This window comes from Acanthopagrus latus, chromosome 3, assembly GCF_904848185.1.
Source record: "Acanthopagrus latus isolate v.2019 chromosome 3, fAcaLat1.1, whole genome shotgun sequence".
NCBI lineage: Eukaryota > Metazoa > Chordata > Actinopteri > Spariformes > Sparidae > Acanthopagrus > Acanthopagrus latus.
Window position 1 is genome coordinate 20,240,292 of NC_051041.1, and position 14,339 is coordinate 20,254,630.

The window sequence follows — 14,339 nt, forward strand, 5'->3', positions numbered from 1 at the left end:
CAGTCAATAAATAATTCTGGAGTGGTTTCAGAAGTGACAGATACAATGAAATGAACTTCAATTAGACGTATAGTTTTAATCTAACAAGGACAAAATGAGTTAATTACATTAGATCTCAACTAAATTACAAAAATGCAAATCTACTATAATCCACCAGTTGGATCTTTGTTCAAGAATATATTCTCAAATAAATGACATTTGACTTGTTGTAAACAAAGGGGTGATTTCATGATCCCAAAAATTTCAAGTAAGACACTAGTTACCTACTCATGCTCAACATTGCAGCCTATAAAAAGGAATGTTTTTTCATACAGTCAACAATATACAGTGTGATTATTTTGGCCATCAATAAAATATTTATCAGGTATAAGATAAGGAGATAAGATAACCTTTTACTGATTCACTAGCTGGGAAATGCAGGTGTTACAGCATCACAAGGACAGAGATACGTACCTATAAATAGAGACAATTAATGATTAAAAGAGTATAAAATAGAAATAAGAATAAAATAGAAACTATACAGAGATAGAGACTATCTAGAACTAAAGTGCAATATTACCGGCAGTAGCAGCACACATACCAATACCCACAGCTAGTGTTGTACTTGAACTAATAGTGCAATAAAAGAGCAAAGTGAGTGTTGTGATTTATTAGCAGCCAAGTCAGCAACCTAAGAGTAACATGATCCCGTTTTTAGGCAATAGTCAATAATCCAGTTTAATAAACCCACTGGCTTTTGGTTTAGGGAATCAGGGCAATGTGAACTTCTGGGTTATCCTGTATAAACATGTCATCCCTACAGTGAGCAGAAGTTAGCGGTTACTCTGGTGATGCGCTGCCCCCTACATTTTTTAGCTACCTTCAACAGGTAGCTAAAGTATAACTTACATGTTACACCTTTAAACTGAACTTCAAGGTGGGCTCAAGATTAGATAGTAAAGCACGACCCACCTTAAGACCCTTATCATCTCAGTTGCTAGCTCAGTTAATATTGTGTTTTAGTTTTAAATCCCAAGAAAAGCTGCAAAAATTAGCCCAACCATTGTGCACACACGGCTGCAACTTCTGGGGGTGTCTGCAGATATGAGGTATGTCAGGTGCCAACTTTGGCCAACTGGTAATCCAGTTGGAATGCCTGTTTTATTATGTGTAAAGAGAAAAGCATGTCAATCTAAACAGTTAGTTGACTGATGCACAATACCATCACACAACAATTAACAATGACATAGACAATTAGAAATGGTTTCTACAGACAGATTCAAGCATTAACCGATCTGAACTTATTTTCTTTTAAATCTTCACTTACCTTTTATTCACTCTGAATGAGTTCATAAATCCAGTGACATGTGCAGGTTTTCTTCCTCTTGACCTCCTTGGAGCTTCCAGTAAATGTCTAGTTGGAGGAGGCTTGAAAAGAATATCTGTTTTTATTTTTCCTTGAAGCAACAACTGTGAACAGGAATCTGTTCTTGTCATCATCAATGACGATACCTCAAATTATTATAGAATCAAGTAGAATAGAATAGATAGAATAGATTCTTTACTGTCATTGTTTTCAGAAGAAAACTACGAAACACTGATGACAGCTCTTTGACAAGTATAAAATATGGACAAAAACAGATAAAAGAACATTTACAGCATATGCAACAGTTATCTTCCCCATTATCTGCCTCAGGGCCACACAGCAGTATGAGTAACATAAAGGTCAGTGAGAGCTGAAATGAGTTTAGAGGTGGGGTACTCCATGGGCCAAGGGAATCAAAATCATCTACAAGGGGACTGTGATAATCACAATTCCATTGTTTTATATGTTTATGTATGTTTAATATTCATATATTTGATCAGTTTTAATGGCTGAATGCTGGTATCAAAACAGAAGTCCAAAGTGTGCGGCGACTAATCTGTGAACTGCCCCAATAAAGTAAAAGATCATAAACTTGTTTCAAGACTCCCGAGTGCAGACGCTGAACCTTCACTTTGACTTCAAGGAACGAAAGTATAACATCTCTGCTCCAGTTGGGTCACCATGAGACTGGTATTTCCTAACCCAGGACTGGATCAGAGGATCCCCACCTATGAGGACATTGAGAGGATGGATAAGGAGGAGGCCGGGGACAGGCCCAAGTGGGACAACAAAGCCCAGTACATCTTAACCTGTGTCGGCTTCTGCATCGGGATTGGCAACGTGTGGCGTTTCCCGTACTTGTGTCAAAGTCATGGAGGAGGTAAGCTCAGATGAAAACAGTTAGGTACAAAGAACGGTTAAGAAGTCCATAGATTGTCAATCCTGCAATCCTTATTGTTTTACAAATTAAAGTGTAGTTTGCATGCAGGACTACCCTCCTATATATGTTTTTGGTATTTTTGGTATCTTTCAAATATGACTGAGGATTGTAGTATAAAAAGGGCACTAATAATATTAGATATGCAAAGTGCTGAATGAGCCACTGGGGATGAAACGGTTCAATCTGGTGATTGTTTTTTAACTAGATATTCAAGCCCTTATGCAATCCTCGTGTGAGGGATGGTACACATGGAAAATTCCCATGTAGATGTCTATGACGTCAGACATCTACAGACAGCTGTAAAACTACAAAAAGGGCTTAGTGAAGTTTAACAATACTGCCCGAGATGGTACAATATAATCCTATATCCAGTAAATTTGTGTTTTTATTACATCAAAAAATGGACTTTGGCTGATGTGACAACCAGGAAACTTTATTCATGATAAATTTAACAGGAAAACACAGCAGTGGCCTCAATCTGACAGACTAAAACAACCAAGCCTTCAAGCTTTCTTTTCACTCCACTACATGTATTTGATAACTTACTTCCACTTAAGATATTAACATTTCAACATGTGAACTAGACATGTTCAATCGAGTTTTGTTTTTTCACATACACAGAGAGGCATTCTGCATAATGACAGATTTTTTTTTTTACACGTTTGTACTTTGGCTTTATATGTTTCAGTGCAGGACTTTTACTTTTAACAGAGTATTTCTAGGCTTTGATAGAACTAATTTTTTTCCCTTTTGTTACTTAAATAAATGATATGAATATATCTTCCACAGCTGCAGTGTACCCCGTTTAGCAATCGGCAACATTAACATTATTATTCATTGTTCACAGGCCAGGCTCCATTACATTTAATATCCAAGCTTCATTTGCCTGCTAGAGCCTTTTCATTTTGGGATGCTGAAAATAAAACTATGATTGTGATAATGCGACATCATAAATGTATAATTGTTCTTCTGATCATACACTTCCAAGGTGCCTTTTTGATCCCCTACTTGATCCTGCTGGTGTTGGAAGGAATGCCTCTGCTGCTGATGGAGTTTGGCATCGGCCAGCGTCTCAGGAAAGGCAGCGTGGGAGTGTGGAGGGCCATCAACCCGTATCTGACTGGTATTGGTAAGCACAGCAGCAACACAAATTTTTTCCTAGAAACCCTGTAAGTCTGTAACTGTGATATAAGTTAATGATTATGTCCTCACAGGTATAGCCTCCATGCTGGTCTCCTTGTTGATTGGACTGTACTACAACACCTTGATAGCCTGGATCATGTGGTACCTCTTCAATTCCTTTCAAAACCCGCTGCCTTGGACCCAGTGTCCTCTCAATGAAAATGGCACAGGTATTTGAATATATACACAGAGATACTCAAGTGCATTAAAGGTACACTATGCAGGACTTTTCAAAAAAAAAAAAAATGTACTGACTAATACAACAGCGGTCTGTCTCATACATCACTTATGACATTCTATATGTGTGCAGTTGTGTCTGTATCTGGAGAGGTCCTGCCCTCCATTTCTCAGCATCAACCATCCCGTAACAATGTGCAGGGTATGGAGTCGAGACTCTCTAAAACAAAGTATCGACAAGGTTTAATCGATGTCTCCCTTTTATACTCTCAGTCTATCATGACTATATAATGAACTTCAGGTCTGTGTGTTGTTTGACTGAGGGCGGGACTGAGGTACACACACACAAACACAGAGCAGAAAGGCAAATGATATCCAAAAAACCACATTCCCTGCTTTGTTCTCACCAACGCTGCTCGCTCTCACGCTTGATCACTGATGCTCTCTCTCTCTCTCTCTCCCTCTCTCTGCCTTGCTCATCGAGCCAGGGAGGATGGATACAAACATCAAACTAATCCTGCACAGTCTGCCTATAATAAATTACAATCTATTCATGATTACAACATTTGCAGACCACTGTTTTTTCCCCCGGCAGAATTTGTATCAGAGTGTCAACGGAGCTCCACTGTGGATTACTACTTCTACAGAGTGACTCTAAATAGTTCGACCTCTATAGATGACTCTGGAGGAATCCACTGGCCCATCGTACTCTGCCTGCTTTCTGCCTGGACGGTCATTTTTATCTGTTACATACGGGGGATCAGCACTTCAGGCAAGGTCTGTCAAGCTGTCAGACAAGTCATATCCATCCATAAATCATCACAACTATTAACTTTAATTTCCTTGTCATGACCTCAGGCAGTGTACGTCACAGCTATTCTGCCTTACATCGTGCTGGCTATTTTCCTGATCCGTGGACTGACTCTTAAAGGCGCGATGAATGGAGTAAAGTTCCTCTTCACACCAGATGTATGTTTCAAATCACTATAGTAAACAAAGCCAATTGTAAATCAAACAGCTTTAAGCTACATCACACTGTATGTTTTGCTCTTTTAGGTGGACGAGTTGATTAATCCAACCACTTGGCTCGACGCAGGTGCCCAGGTCTTTTACGCCTTTAGCTTAGCATGGGGAGGCCTCATCTCCTTCTCAAGCTACAACCCTGTTCAGTAAGAGATATTTAATCAAGGACTTGTTGTGTTTTTTAACCTCACAGCAGTTCTCCCTTTTTTTTCCTATTAAATAAAAATTTAAAAAAACATAGTGGCCCTACATGGCTTTTGACCGTCCTGAATCTTTTGCTTTATTTCCTTTCCAAAAGCAACAACTGCATGCAGGATGCTGTGATCCTGTCTGCTATAACCGGTCTCACCTCAATCTATGCTGCCACAGTCACCTACACCATCATTGGCTTCAGGGCCACAGACAGATATGACAACTGTATCAGCGAGTGAGTCTTCACAGGGTGTGGGTTTCAATGTTATTGGAAACGAGTGGTCTGAAAAGTATATTCTACATTTAAAAGGCACAATCACAAAAGAAACAAAATGTTACGCCCAAGCCTCAAAGCACAAGTCTGGAGAAACTGATCATTTCTAATGCTGCTCTTTGGTAATGTCTTAGAAATAAAACTGTTTTCCAATATCATAAATTACAATGACTGGATTAGGAAATTGCTGATGTTCCTTCCATCACTCAAATTCTTCAGTTATGTGTACATATTTCATTTGTAGGTTCAGAAAGTATTTGTATTGTTGACTTCAGTGATGTAAAGACTCTAATCGATGACTTACTTTCTCCCTAGTAACATCGTGACATTATCAAATGCATTTGACCTTCCTGAAGGCAGCATCACTGCAAGCAACTACGAGGCAGCCTTGATTTATTACAGCACATCCGATCCAAATACTGTTCTTGGACTGGACTTAAAAATCTGTGACATGCAGAAACTTCTCAGTGAGGTGACAGTATTGATAAAAATCTAACACACCCACAATTATTATTCATCTATTTGTTTTTTAGTCTTATCTGTGTTGTGACTGATGTGTGTTTGTGCAGGGAGTGGAGGGAACCGGTCTGGCATTCATTGTGTTCACTGAAGCCATCACCAAGATGCCTGGTTCTCCGATCTGGTCTGTCCTCTTCTTCGTCATGCTTCTCTGCTTGGGACTCTCAACCTTGTTTGGCAACATTGAGGGAGTGGTGGTCCCGCTGAGAGACCTGAATGTTTTACCTAAAAAATGGCCCCAAGAAGCAGTGACTGGTATTCTGTTTTGTAGTTTAAACCACTGACACATTTGCTCTGTAACCCCAGATGAACTCCTTGACTGACTTTTGTTTTTCTGTGCATGTGTGTTTCAGGAGTAACATGTCTTGTCGCCTTCATCATCTGCCTCCTATTTGCACAGAACTCAGGGGTGTATTGGGTAACTCTCTTTGACAACTTTGCTGGATCTGTTCCACTGCTGACCATCGGATTGTGTGAGATGATAGCTGTTGTTTACATCTACGGCATAGACAGGTTTGTGAAATATAGAGATAATGATTTTAGTAAACTTTTTGTATATATTAACACACAGCAGTATGCGTCATTAAAGTTGCATCCATCAATAATGTTTATTAACAGCTGAAACAATCACTTCTTGTGTTGCTACGGTAACAAATCCTTGCAGTTTCCCTCTGCTATATAGACTATTATGTGTCTTATAGCTCATTGTTTTGGCTTAATGGCCACAATTAATATAATATTATATTTCTTCTTGGCTAGAATAACCATGTGTATTTTGCTGAAAAAAATAAAGTAATGCAATATATTATAATTAATCAAAACCTTTTTGTGTGGTAGGTTCAACGAAGACTTGAAGTTCATGATTGGACATAGGCCTTCCATCTTCTGGCAGGTTTCATGGAGGTTCATCAGTCCACTAATCGTTCTGGTTATTTTAGTTTTCTACCTGGTGACACAAACCCAAAAGAAGCTCACCTATTTAGTCTGGGATCCAAACTCTGTAAGCACACAAGCTTGTTACCTCTTTTGTTGTGTTGCAAAGTAGACAAATTCATGATGATGACTTATTCATGGTAAATCTTGTCGACAGAACAGCACATAGTGATAACAAATTATTCTGTTTTGTGATTAACAGGAGAAATTCCCGACTATGGCGTCAGTACCGTACCCTTCATGGATCAACGCGGTCGTCTTTTTGTTGGCAGGGATCCCCAGTCTGGCAGTCCCTCTGTATGCGTTATGTAGGCTGGTGTTTGTTTACTGCAAGAAGAAAAGAGCGTCTGAGCAGAAAAGCCCTCTGCCCTAAACTGTTTAAAAGTCAGGTGGTTGTTTGTGTATTTATATCAATGCAAGTTCTTAAAGGTGCAATATGTAAGAATTGACTGTAGCTGCCGTTAGCTGATTAGCTCAGTTAGCAGTGCAGCTAGCGGTCCAGACAGTGAAGTTGGAGGACTGTTGGGACGTTAGTGTTTACACCAGTGGTAAATGAGCTTTGGACTGAGATGGGCTGGAGCTAGCTGCAAATAGACATCATGATGTCAGATCTGCTATTAATATTATTATTATTATTATGCAAATGATTTTGGTTAATATTTGAGTATTTCGGCTAAAACTCATACATATTGCACCTTTACGACAGATTTTAAACTTGTCTTGATGCACGTAAATTCTCCATATTTCTGCTCATGTTTTGTGGAACTTCATGGCTTCACTTTTACATAGCTGTACTGTATCTTTTTCCACTGGAGACAAAACTAAATACTCTGCTCATCCACCTTAGTTGTATACCTGCACATAATGTCTTACATGAACATATCTTACTTGTGTGTAATTTCTTTACAGTATTTTGCGTGCATTACATGAACTGTCAACAACTAGAAACGACATACACATTTAAAACATGCTCGTAGCTGGCTTCAACAGAAACTGTCTCATATATAGTCTGAGGTGTGTTTAAGAGCACATTAAATCACAGACATGAAGGGTCAAGACGCCATGCAGCTGTTTGGTGTTTACTGCTGCACCTGGGTCGAGCCACACAGTGGTGACTCAGGAGCCAAACATGTCATTGTTGGTGTGTTGTTTTTTGTGTTGTTTTGTTATTTATAGTTTCTGAGGAAGACCTAGACCGTATAACACATGTTCTGTAAAGGTTCAGAGAGGAGAGAAAACATCTATAAGTCTCAACACAATTCTGTCAATTCTGCCTTTCTTACCTTCAGATAAACTGCAAGTTATTGACTTATTTTCGAAATGCAAAGATGTGAACTAATTGGTTATCTGATCGGCCATGAAGAGGAGGTAATTATCGGTTGTTGGTAGTGGAGGAAAAAATCCATTTTGCACATTCCTAGTATTAGGCATTAATATAATAGGTTAATAGCTTAAACAAGCTACTGCGATTTAACACATTATATTTTTCACCAACTCATTGTTTTAAATTATTAAAGTATCCTAAACTGACCAATATTTTGAGTAGTAATGGGTTAGTTCACAATTTTCCAAGTCTCTCCTACGGATGGGGAACAAAATCCAGCTGTTGTATTTATAATCTGAAGCTGCTATAAGGCTACAGAAGTCTGAGATAGTCATAACAAGTTTGTATCTTCCAGAGCTGTTAAATGCCTCTTTTTCGGTTCAACAGTGTTTCCTTGTTGAGCTGCAATTTAAAGAAAGCGTGGTAATGGGTTAGACTGCCTGTCTCTGTTCACTTTGGCAGAGACAGGGTTCGGCCTGGACAGATCCACAGTCTGTCACATCACCGACACGTGTAGAAAGACAACACTCACAACAGATTTATATAAATGAATGAGAATCTATCTAAACTGCACATCTTTGAAATGGAAGAGCCTGAGAAAAAAACACCATAGACACTTGAAGAACATGAAAACATCACCAGCTGGCCAGTAACACAAACTCTTGATTAGGTTTTGGGGAAGGTGAGGTTGGTCCAGGGCTTCATGCAAGCTGGGACCGCCACTGGCTCAGGCAACAAAAATATTTGGTAAGGTTTAGGCGTACAAATACTCATCTACACAACCTTTTACTGTTGTTGTTTAACTCTAATGTTCTCCCCCTCCCTTTTAGTTAAATCTGCAAGAAGCAGACTTAATTAGTGAAACATCCCCTTCTCAGGTCTGCTTAAAAAGTTTGGTATTAACTCGTACAGCTAACCGCCGGCGGTGATCAAAGAGGAGAAAGAAAAGGGATTTAGGCTTATTCATCCTCTTGCTCTGGAAATATGTGTTGAGGAATGGCGCGCTCTGGTTGAGCTCGTGCATCAAAAGATTCAGCAAGAGTGACTCTGAAATAGCTTCTCTGAAATAAAATCCGATATCTATGTCACTTTATTACTGTCTCATCATTACGTTTTTGCCTTAAATAATTATTTCAACTGTATGAATTCATTTTTCCACACGTTTGCTTTCACTCCCCTTAAAAGACTCCCTGTTGAATATTCAACATACAAAGTTACATTTTGAATAAGTGAATAAAGACAATTACTAACTTAAACTGTCACTATGTCTTTTTTATATTGGCTCCATCCAAACAGGTAGCTTCAGTGGAACACTGACACAGCATCACCAGGTTTTCCATTATTCCAGGAACGGCACACTCCCAGTTAAACCTAATATCTGATGTTTTCACTCCCTTCTTGTGGGCCTGATTTCTTAAAAAAATAAAAATAATAATAATAATCTGTATCTGTAAATCTGTATGTAAAGCCCACTGAATAGAATAAGACAGATGGCTGGAGAGGAGCACTGGACTGCATTTAGACTAAACCATTCAAGAGGATGTTTCTCAGGACATTTACTTACTTGTAATTCGGAGAAGGATTTCAGACTGAATAAAATAAATAAATAAATAATGGATAAAACTTGTGCTGAGCCAGTTTACCAGCTCAGGGTGGGCAAAACTGAAGACTCTGGGGTGCAGGAGAGACCCAATGAAATATCTAAATTAATGTGACACAACGTAATCACTAACAATGATTATTTTTTTCTTTTTTAGAAGTATTATAACCTCACACTATTATAAAGCACTGCAGTAGCATTTAAAAGATTCAAATATAATAAAAAATAAAATCAGACCCTTCATCCCTTTGTGTTAGCCAAGTTGTTCTTTTTATACCTCTTCATTTCACCCCTTTCTTCCTCTTCCTCTGTTTTAGTCTCATTTTCCAATCCTTTTTTCCTCTTTCCTGTCATGTCTCAGTCTTTCCCACCTAGTTTACTCTCTGTTCAAGGCTTTTTGGCGTGACAGTGCATGACACACCTCATCTCAGCTGCCTGGAATCTGCACTCCAAACACTAGTTAATGTTTGCGGCTCATCAGTGTGTATGTTTGCATGTTTGCATGTTTGCGTGTTTCAATCTGCGTGTCGATCTGCGAGGTTGCAAGGTGGCAGCGGAAACTTGTAATGGAGTTGCATTCATTTGGCCACTCTTTCAATAAGTAAGTGAAATGGATTTAATAGCTCATGAGAAACAGACGCGGCACTCTGACGCGTTTCCAATGCAGCAAAGTGGGGGGGACAAAACTAGTAATTTTTCCCACGGTGCCCATGGTGTTGCAGTACACTTACTTATCATGCTCTGAAAACTTCTTTATTATGACTTTAATAAGACAACTAAAAGAAGCTGTCATCTATTTCATTTAGATGTTTCAGATACCCACAACGTTATTTCTCCAAAAATCTCTGCAGAGTATGTTGATTAAAACAGTCTAAAGTCTAATCTGTTGCTGTTTAACTGTGAAGTAAATGTTTACTTTATGTCGCCAGGTGCATTCCTCATCCCCTACCTGCAGCGTTGGTGTTTGGGGGCCTCCCTCTGATCTACCTGGAGCTGGCTATAGTGCAGAAGCGCCACAAGGGAAGCATCAGTGTCTGGAACTCCATCTCACCACTGCTGGGTGGAGTCGGTGGGTGGTATATAACTATTTAGAGATCTTCCTTTACCGTTTTTATTCTTCTTTATGGTAATTCTAATACCTGTATCTGGCAGGATATTTTATTTGTCAGATACTTCATTATTTAGCTGAAAGCCTTCTTTTGGGGTTTGGAAAATGCTGATTGTCATTTTTATCTTGTCGGTAGGAATTGCCTCCACGATTTTTTCATTCTTTTTGGGCACTTTACACACCACCATCCTGCCCTGGGTGCTGTGGTACTTATTTCACTCTTTCCAACCCCCTCATGCTGTAGAGCCAGTGTCCAAACAATGAAAAATGAACAGGTAACAAGATAAGCCATTTTAGCTGCTCTTGAAACACTTATCGTCACACACTGAGAGCTGCTGCCACAGTGACAGTAACACTAAGAAGCATTGCATGATAACAGCTCGATACATTATGGACAATTGTAATGTAGCAAAGTCAATTTGAGAATTCAGCACACTTGCAATAAAGTTCCCAAGCTGGGGTGGTTAACCACAAGGCTCAACGTGACATTACAGAGGAAAACTACTGGATTGTTTTATGGTACAAAGGGCAACCAAGTTTCTTTCAGGGAAGGTTTAAGAGTTTTCTTTATTGACATAAAGTGAGTGATTAATACTAGGGATGCCCTGATCAGATGTTTCTTACCACAATAACAATGCAAGTCATTTAATATTTAGTATCTGCCAATACAGAGTCCAGATCCAATACTACTAATACTTAGCCCCAACTAATATTGTCCTAGATAGTACAGCTGCATTAAGAAAAATAAAATCCCTGCATCCAAGCTGTTCCTTAATAGGTTTTTATATTTTGTTGAAACAAAGTGTGCACTTTCATATGGCTCTTCATATGCTATTGCAACACTGTCCTATCATCTTCCTTGCTTTAGCAAATGAGTCTGCCAGGCCTGCAGGTATGAGCCATTCTATTCTTCATCATGCTCTTTAAATCAGATTAATCTGTTCTAAAGGCAAATCATTTTTCTTTTTGAATGCCCTCTCTGATATATTTTTCACTTTCTTAGGGATCATCTTCTTGTTATCCTTCTTGACCAGTCTCACCTTCTCTCTGGGTTCAGGGAACTACTGGGTGGAGATCTTTAATGGCTATGTGTACTCTGCGCCTTTTAAATCATCATTACTGGAGATTACTGGAGTCTTTTATGTGCATGGAATGGAAATGTACCTTATTCTCATCTTCTTTAATAAAGTACAACTCTGTAGTCTGATGGAAATCATATCCAGTTTTGATCCTTGTGTGCTTATACATTTATTCTGGTCCCCTTGTCCTCTGACAGTTTCAGTGAAGACATCTATTTCATGGCTGGGTCGAGGCCAAACATCTACTGGGAAGCATGCTGGATGGTGATTAGTCCTTTGATGCTCCTGTTGGTGTTTGTTGCCTACATTAGTTTCGAGGGACAAAAACTCCCTGCCTATTCTGCATGGAACCCATCTTACATAAGTAAGTCACGTGTACTAACACATAAATGAATAAGTAACAAATCCATCATATTAAAGGGTTGCTCATACTACCAAACTCACAGAGAATCATTACCCAATTCTCTCAATTTCTAATCCATTTCTATTAAATTCACTAAATTAAATGACTGTTTGTATTGTATAAAGGAATATTTCTAAAATTCTTGGGAAATAAGCATATTTGCTATTACCAAGAGTTAGGCGGAAAAATTGATACACTCTCATGCTAAATATAAAGTTAGTGTAAGTAGAAAATTAGCTGTGGATGCAGAAACAGCAGCCTGGCTTTGTCCATTGGTAAAATATCTGCCTAAATGCATCACTAAATTTTGCAACCTGTCAAAGAATTTCTTGCCAGTCAAAGGTCACTTTAGTTGTTATGCTGAGCTAGTTTAAGCTAAATCTTTGTTTATGTGGATTTTCCATTTTAATTCACCACACAGCTGATATTTAATCATTAACGCAAAACTCACAACTCACGTGTTTACTCAATAACAACAGTTACAGTTCTACCAAAGAGTAAAATGAATCAGCTGCAACTAATTCAAAGTTCTGCTGTACGAGTGCTGACTAAGACCAGAGGGAGATTTTTTTTTAAATTTTTTTAATTTTAAAATGATTTTATTAGTTTATAAGGCACTACATGGCCTTGCACCAGACTACATCGCACAAATGCTTTGAGTTTATGAGCCAGTAAAGGCCCCTCGGCTCCTCTGGCTCTCCTTCTTTAGTTGTTCCACAAAGCAGAACAAAAACATTTGTTGACGCTCCTTTCAGCTGTTACGATCTGAGCTGTTGGAACAGCCTGCCGGAGGGTCTGAGAGGAGCTAGAAATATTTATACATCTAATTGTTAACTAAAAAATAAAAGTCTATTCAGTCTGGCTTTTCTGTAGTATCTTATAATTTTTATGGTTTTAATGTTTATACTCATTCTAAACTGTTGTTATCATTGCCCTTTATCCTTTTCACTATATTTTGTATATGTATCTTTTTATTATTATCATGATTGTATTTTATAAACTTTGTAAATCTAAGTTTACATGCAATATTATTTCAAACATTATATGTATTGCTTGTTTTTTACTTTAATTCTATATCTTTTATTACTTTATCTATTCATTTTATTGTTGACAAAGTAAGGACACAGTCGGCTTCAAGAGGATCTCTCAAAAAAACTAAAAATCCATCATCGAATAATCTCATGTGTGCATCTCGGTTCTTACCATGCAGTAGTGAACTATGACTATTTAGACTAACAGAGAAGTTTGAGCACCAAATTGGCCATTGATCATACTAAATGTAAAAAGCCAATAGGAGACACTAATACATTATTACACACTATTTTAAAAGATCATGCAATTAGAAATAAAATGCCGTGCCATATCAGATGCAAGAAATATCAATTCAACACTATTTTATCCTCATCACTAAATAACAATCAAGACGCCACACTTAATGCTGCCAACGTGGACCTACAATAGCCGAGACAACACAGGCTGTAATTTAACAAATGTAGTGCCGCATCAGTAATGGTCAGACAAAACATAGAGCACCAAGTAAAATGCCTTTATTGGTGCTTTTAAAAAAATAAAACATTATGACAGGCTGATGTGTTGCCAGTTTCAATAAAAATGTACTGTAAAATAAAGTCAAACAATATTGGACCAGTTAAGTTAATTAGTCACAGATTACAAGAAAAGTGTGCTGCACAATAAGGCATAAAACATCTTTATGTCCTACCTGTTGAGAAATGTATAACATTTTCTTGGAGGATGATTTGTAATGAATTACAAGGAAACTGTAATGCAAAAATACAGCAAAAGTAATCTTTACTTCCTATATGTTAGACCCTTATTAGACTTCTTGGAGGTTAGCTTGCTACTATTGTAATTAACCTCTGAGAAAGTCTAAGAATGTAAGAGGTAGGAAATAAAGAAAGTCTTTGCTTTTGCAGTTCATAATTAGGAGTATGTCCTAATAAAGGACATATTATTTCTTTTTCTTTTTTTTTGGCTAATTTGTCCAAAACTACATTTTATTATGTTTTTATAGGGTTGAACTAAAATGAAGTGAAGTGCAACCGTTATTTCTGCACTGAACAAATAACTGTCGAATGGATTGTCGTACTGCACTGTAATGTAGTTATACGTTCACACACAGACACGGGGTGATGATGTTCTGCATGCAGGCGCATATCTACACCAGTAGGTGGGAGGAATAGACAGCTGCTTGAAACTGCATTGTTCAATACAAGACGCTG

At 38.2% G+C, this 14,339-nt stretch overlaps 1 protein-coding gene across 1 annotated transcript; it reads left to right on the top strand.

Annotated features, from left to right (window-relative positions):
- The first annotated feature begins 177 nt into the window (after positions 1-177).
- On the top strand, positions 178-8,994 carry LOC119016500 (sodium-dependent neutral amino acid transporter B(0)AT1-like). The gene is made up of 12 exons (XM_037092340.1): positions 178-2,225; positions 3,274-3,414; positions 3,500-3,637; positions 4,240-4,421; positions 4,503-4,613; positions 4,701-4,813; positions 4,966-5,094; positions 5,449-5,605; positions 5,703-5,907; positions 6,006-6,165; positions 6,490-6,652; positions 6,788-8,994. Exons 1-12 carry the CDS (start codon positions 2,027-2,029, stop codon positions 6,956-6,958), a joined length of 1,869 nt encoding a protein of 622 aa, XP_036948235.1. The 5' UTR covers positions 178-2,026; the 3' UTR covers positions 6,959-8,994.
- Positions 8,995-14,339: the final 5,345 nt, after the last annotated feature.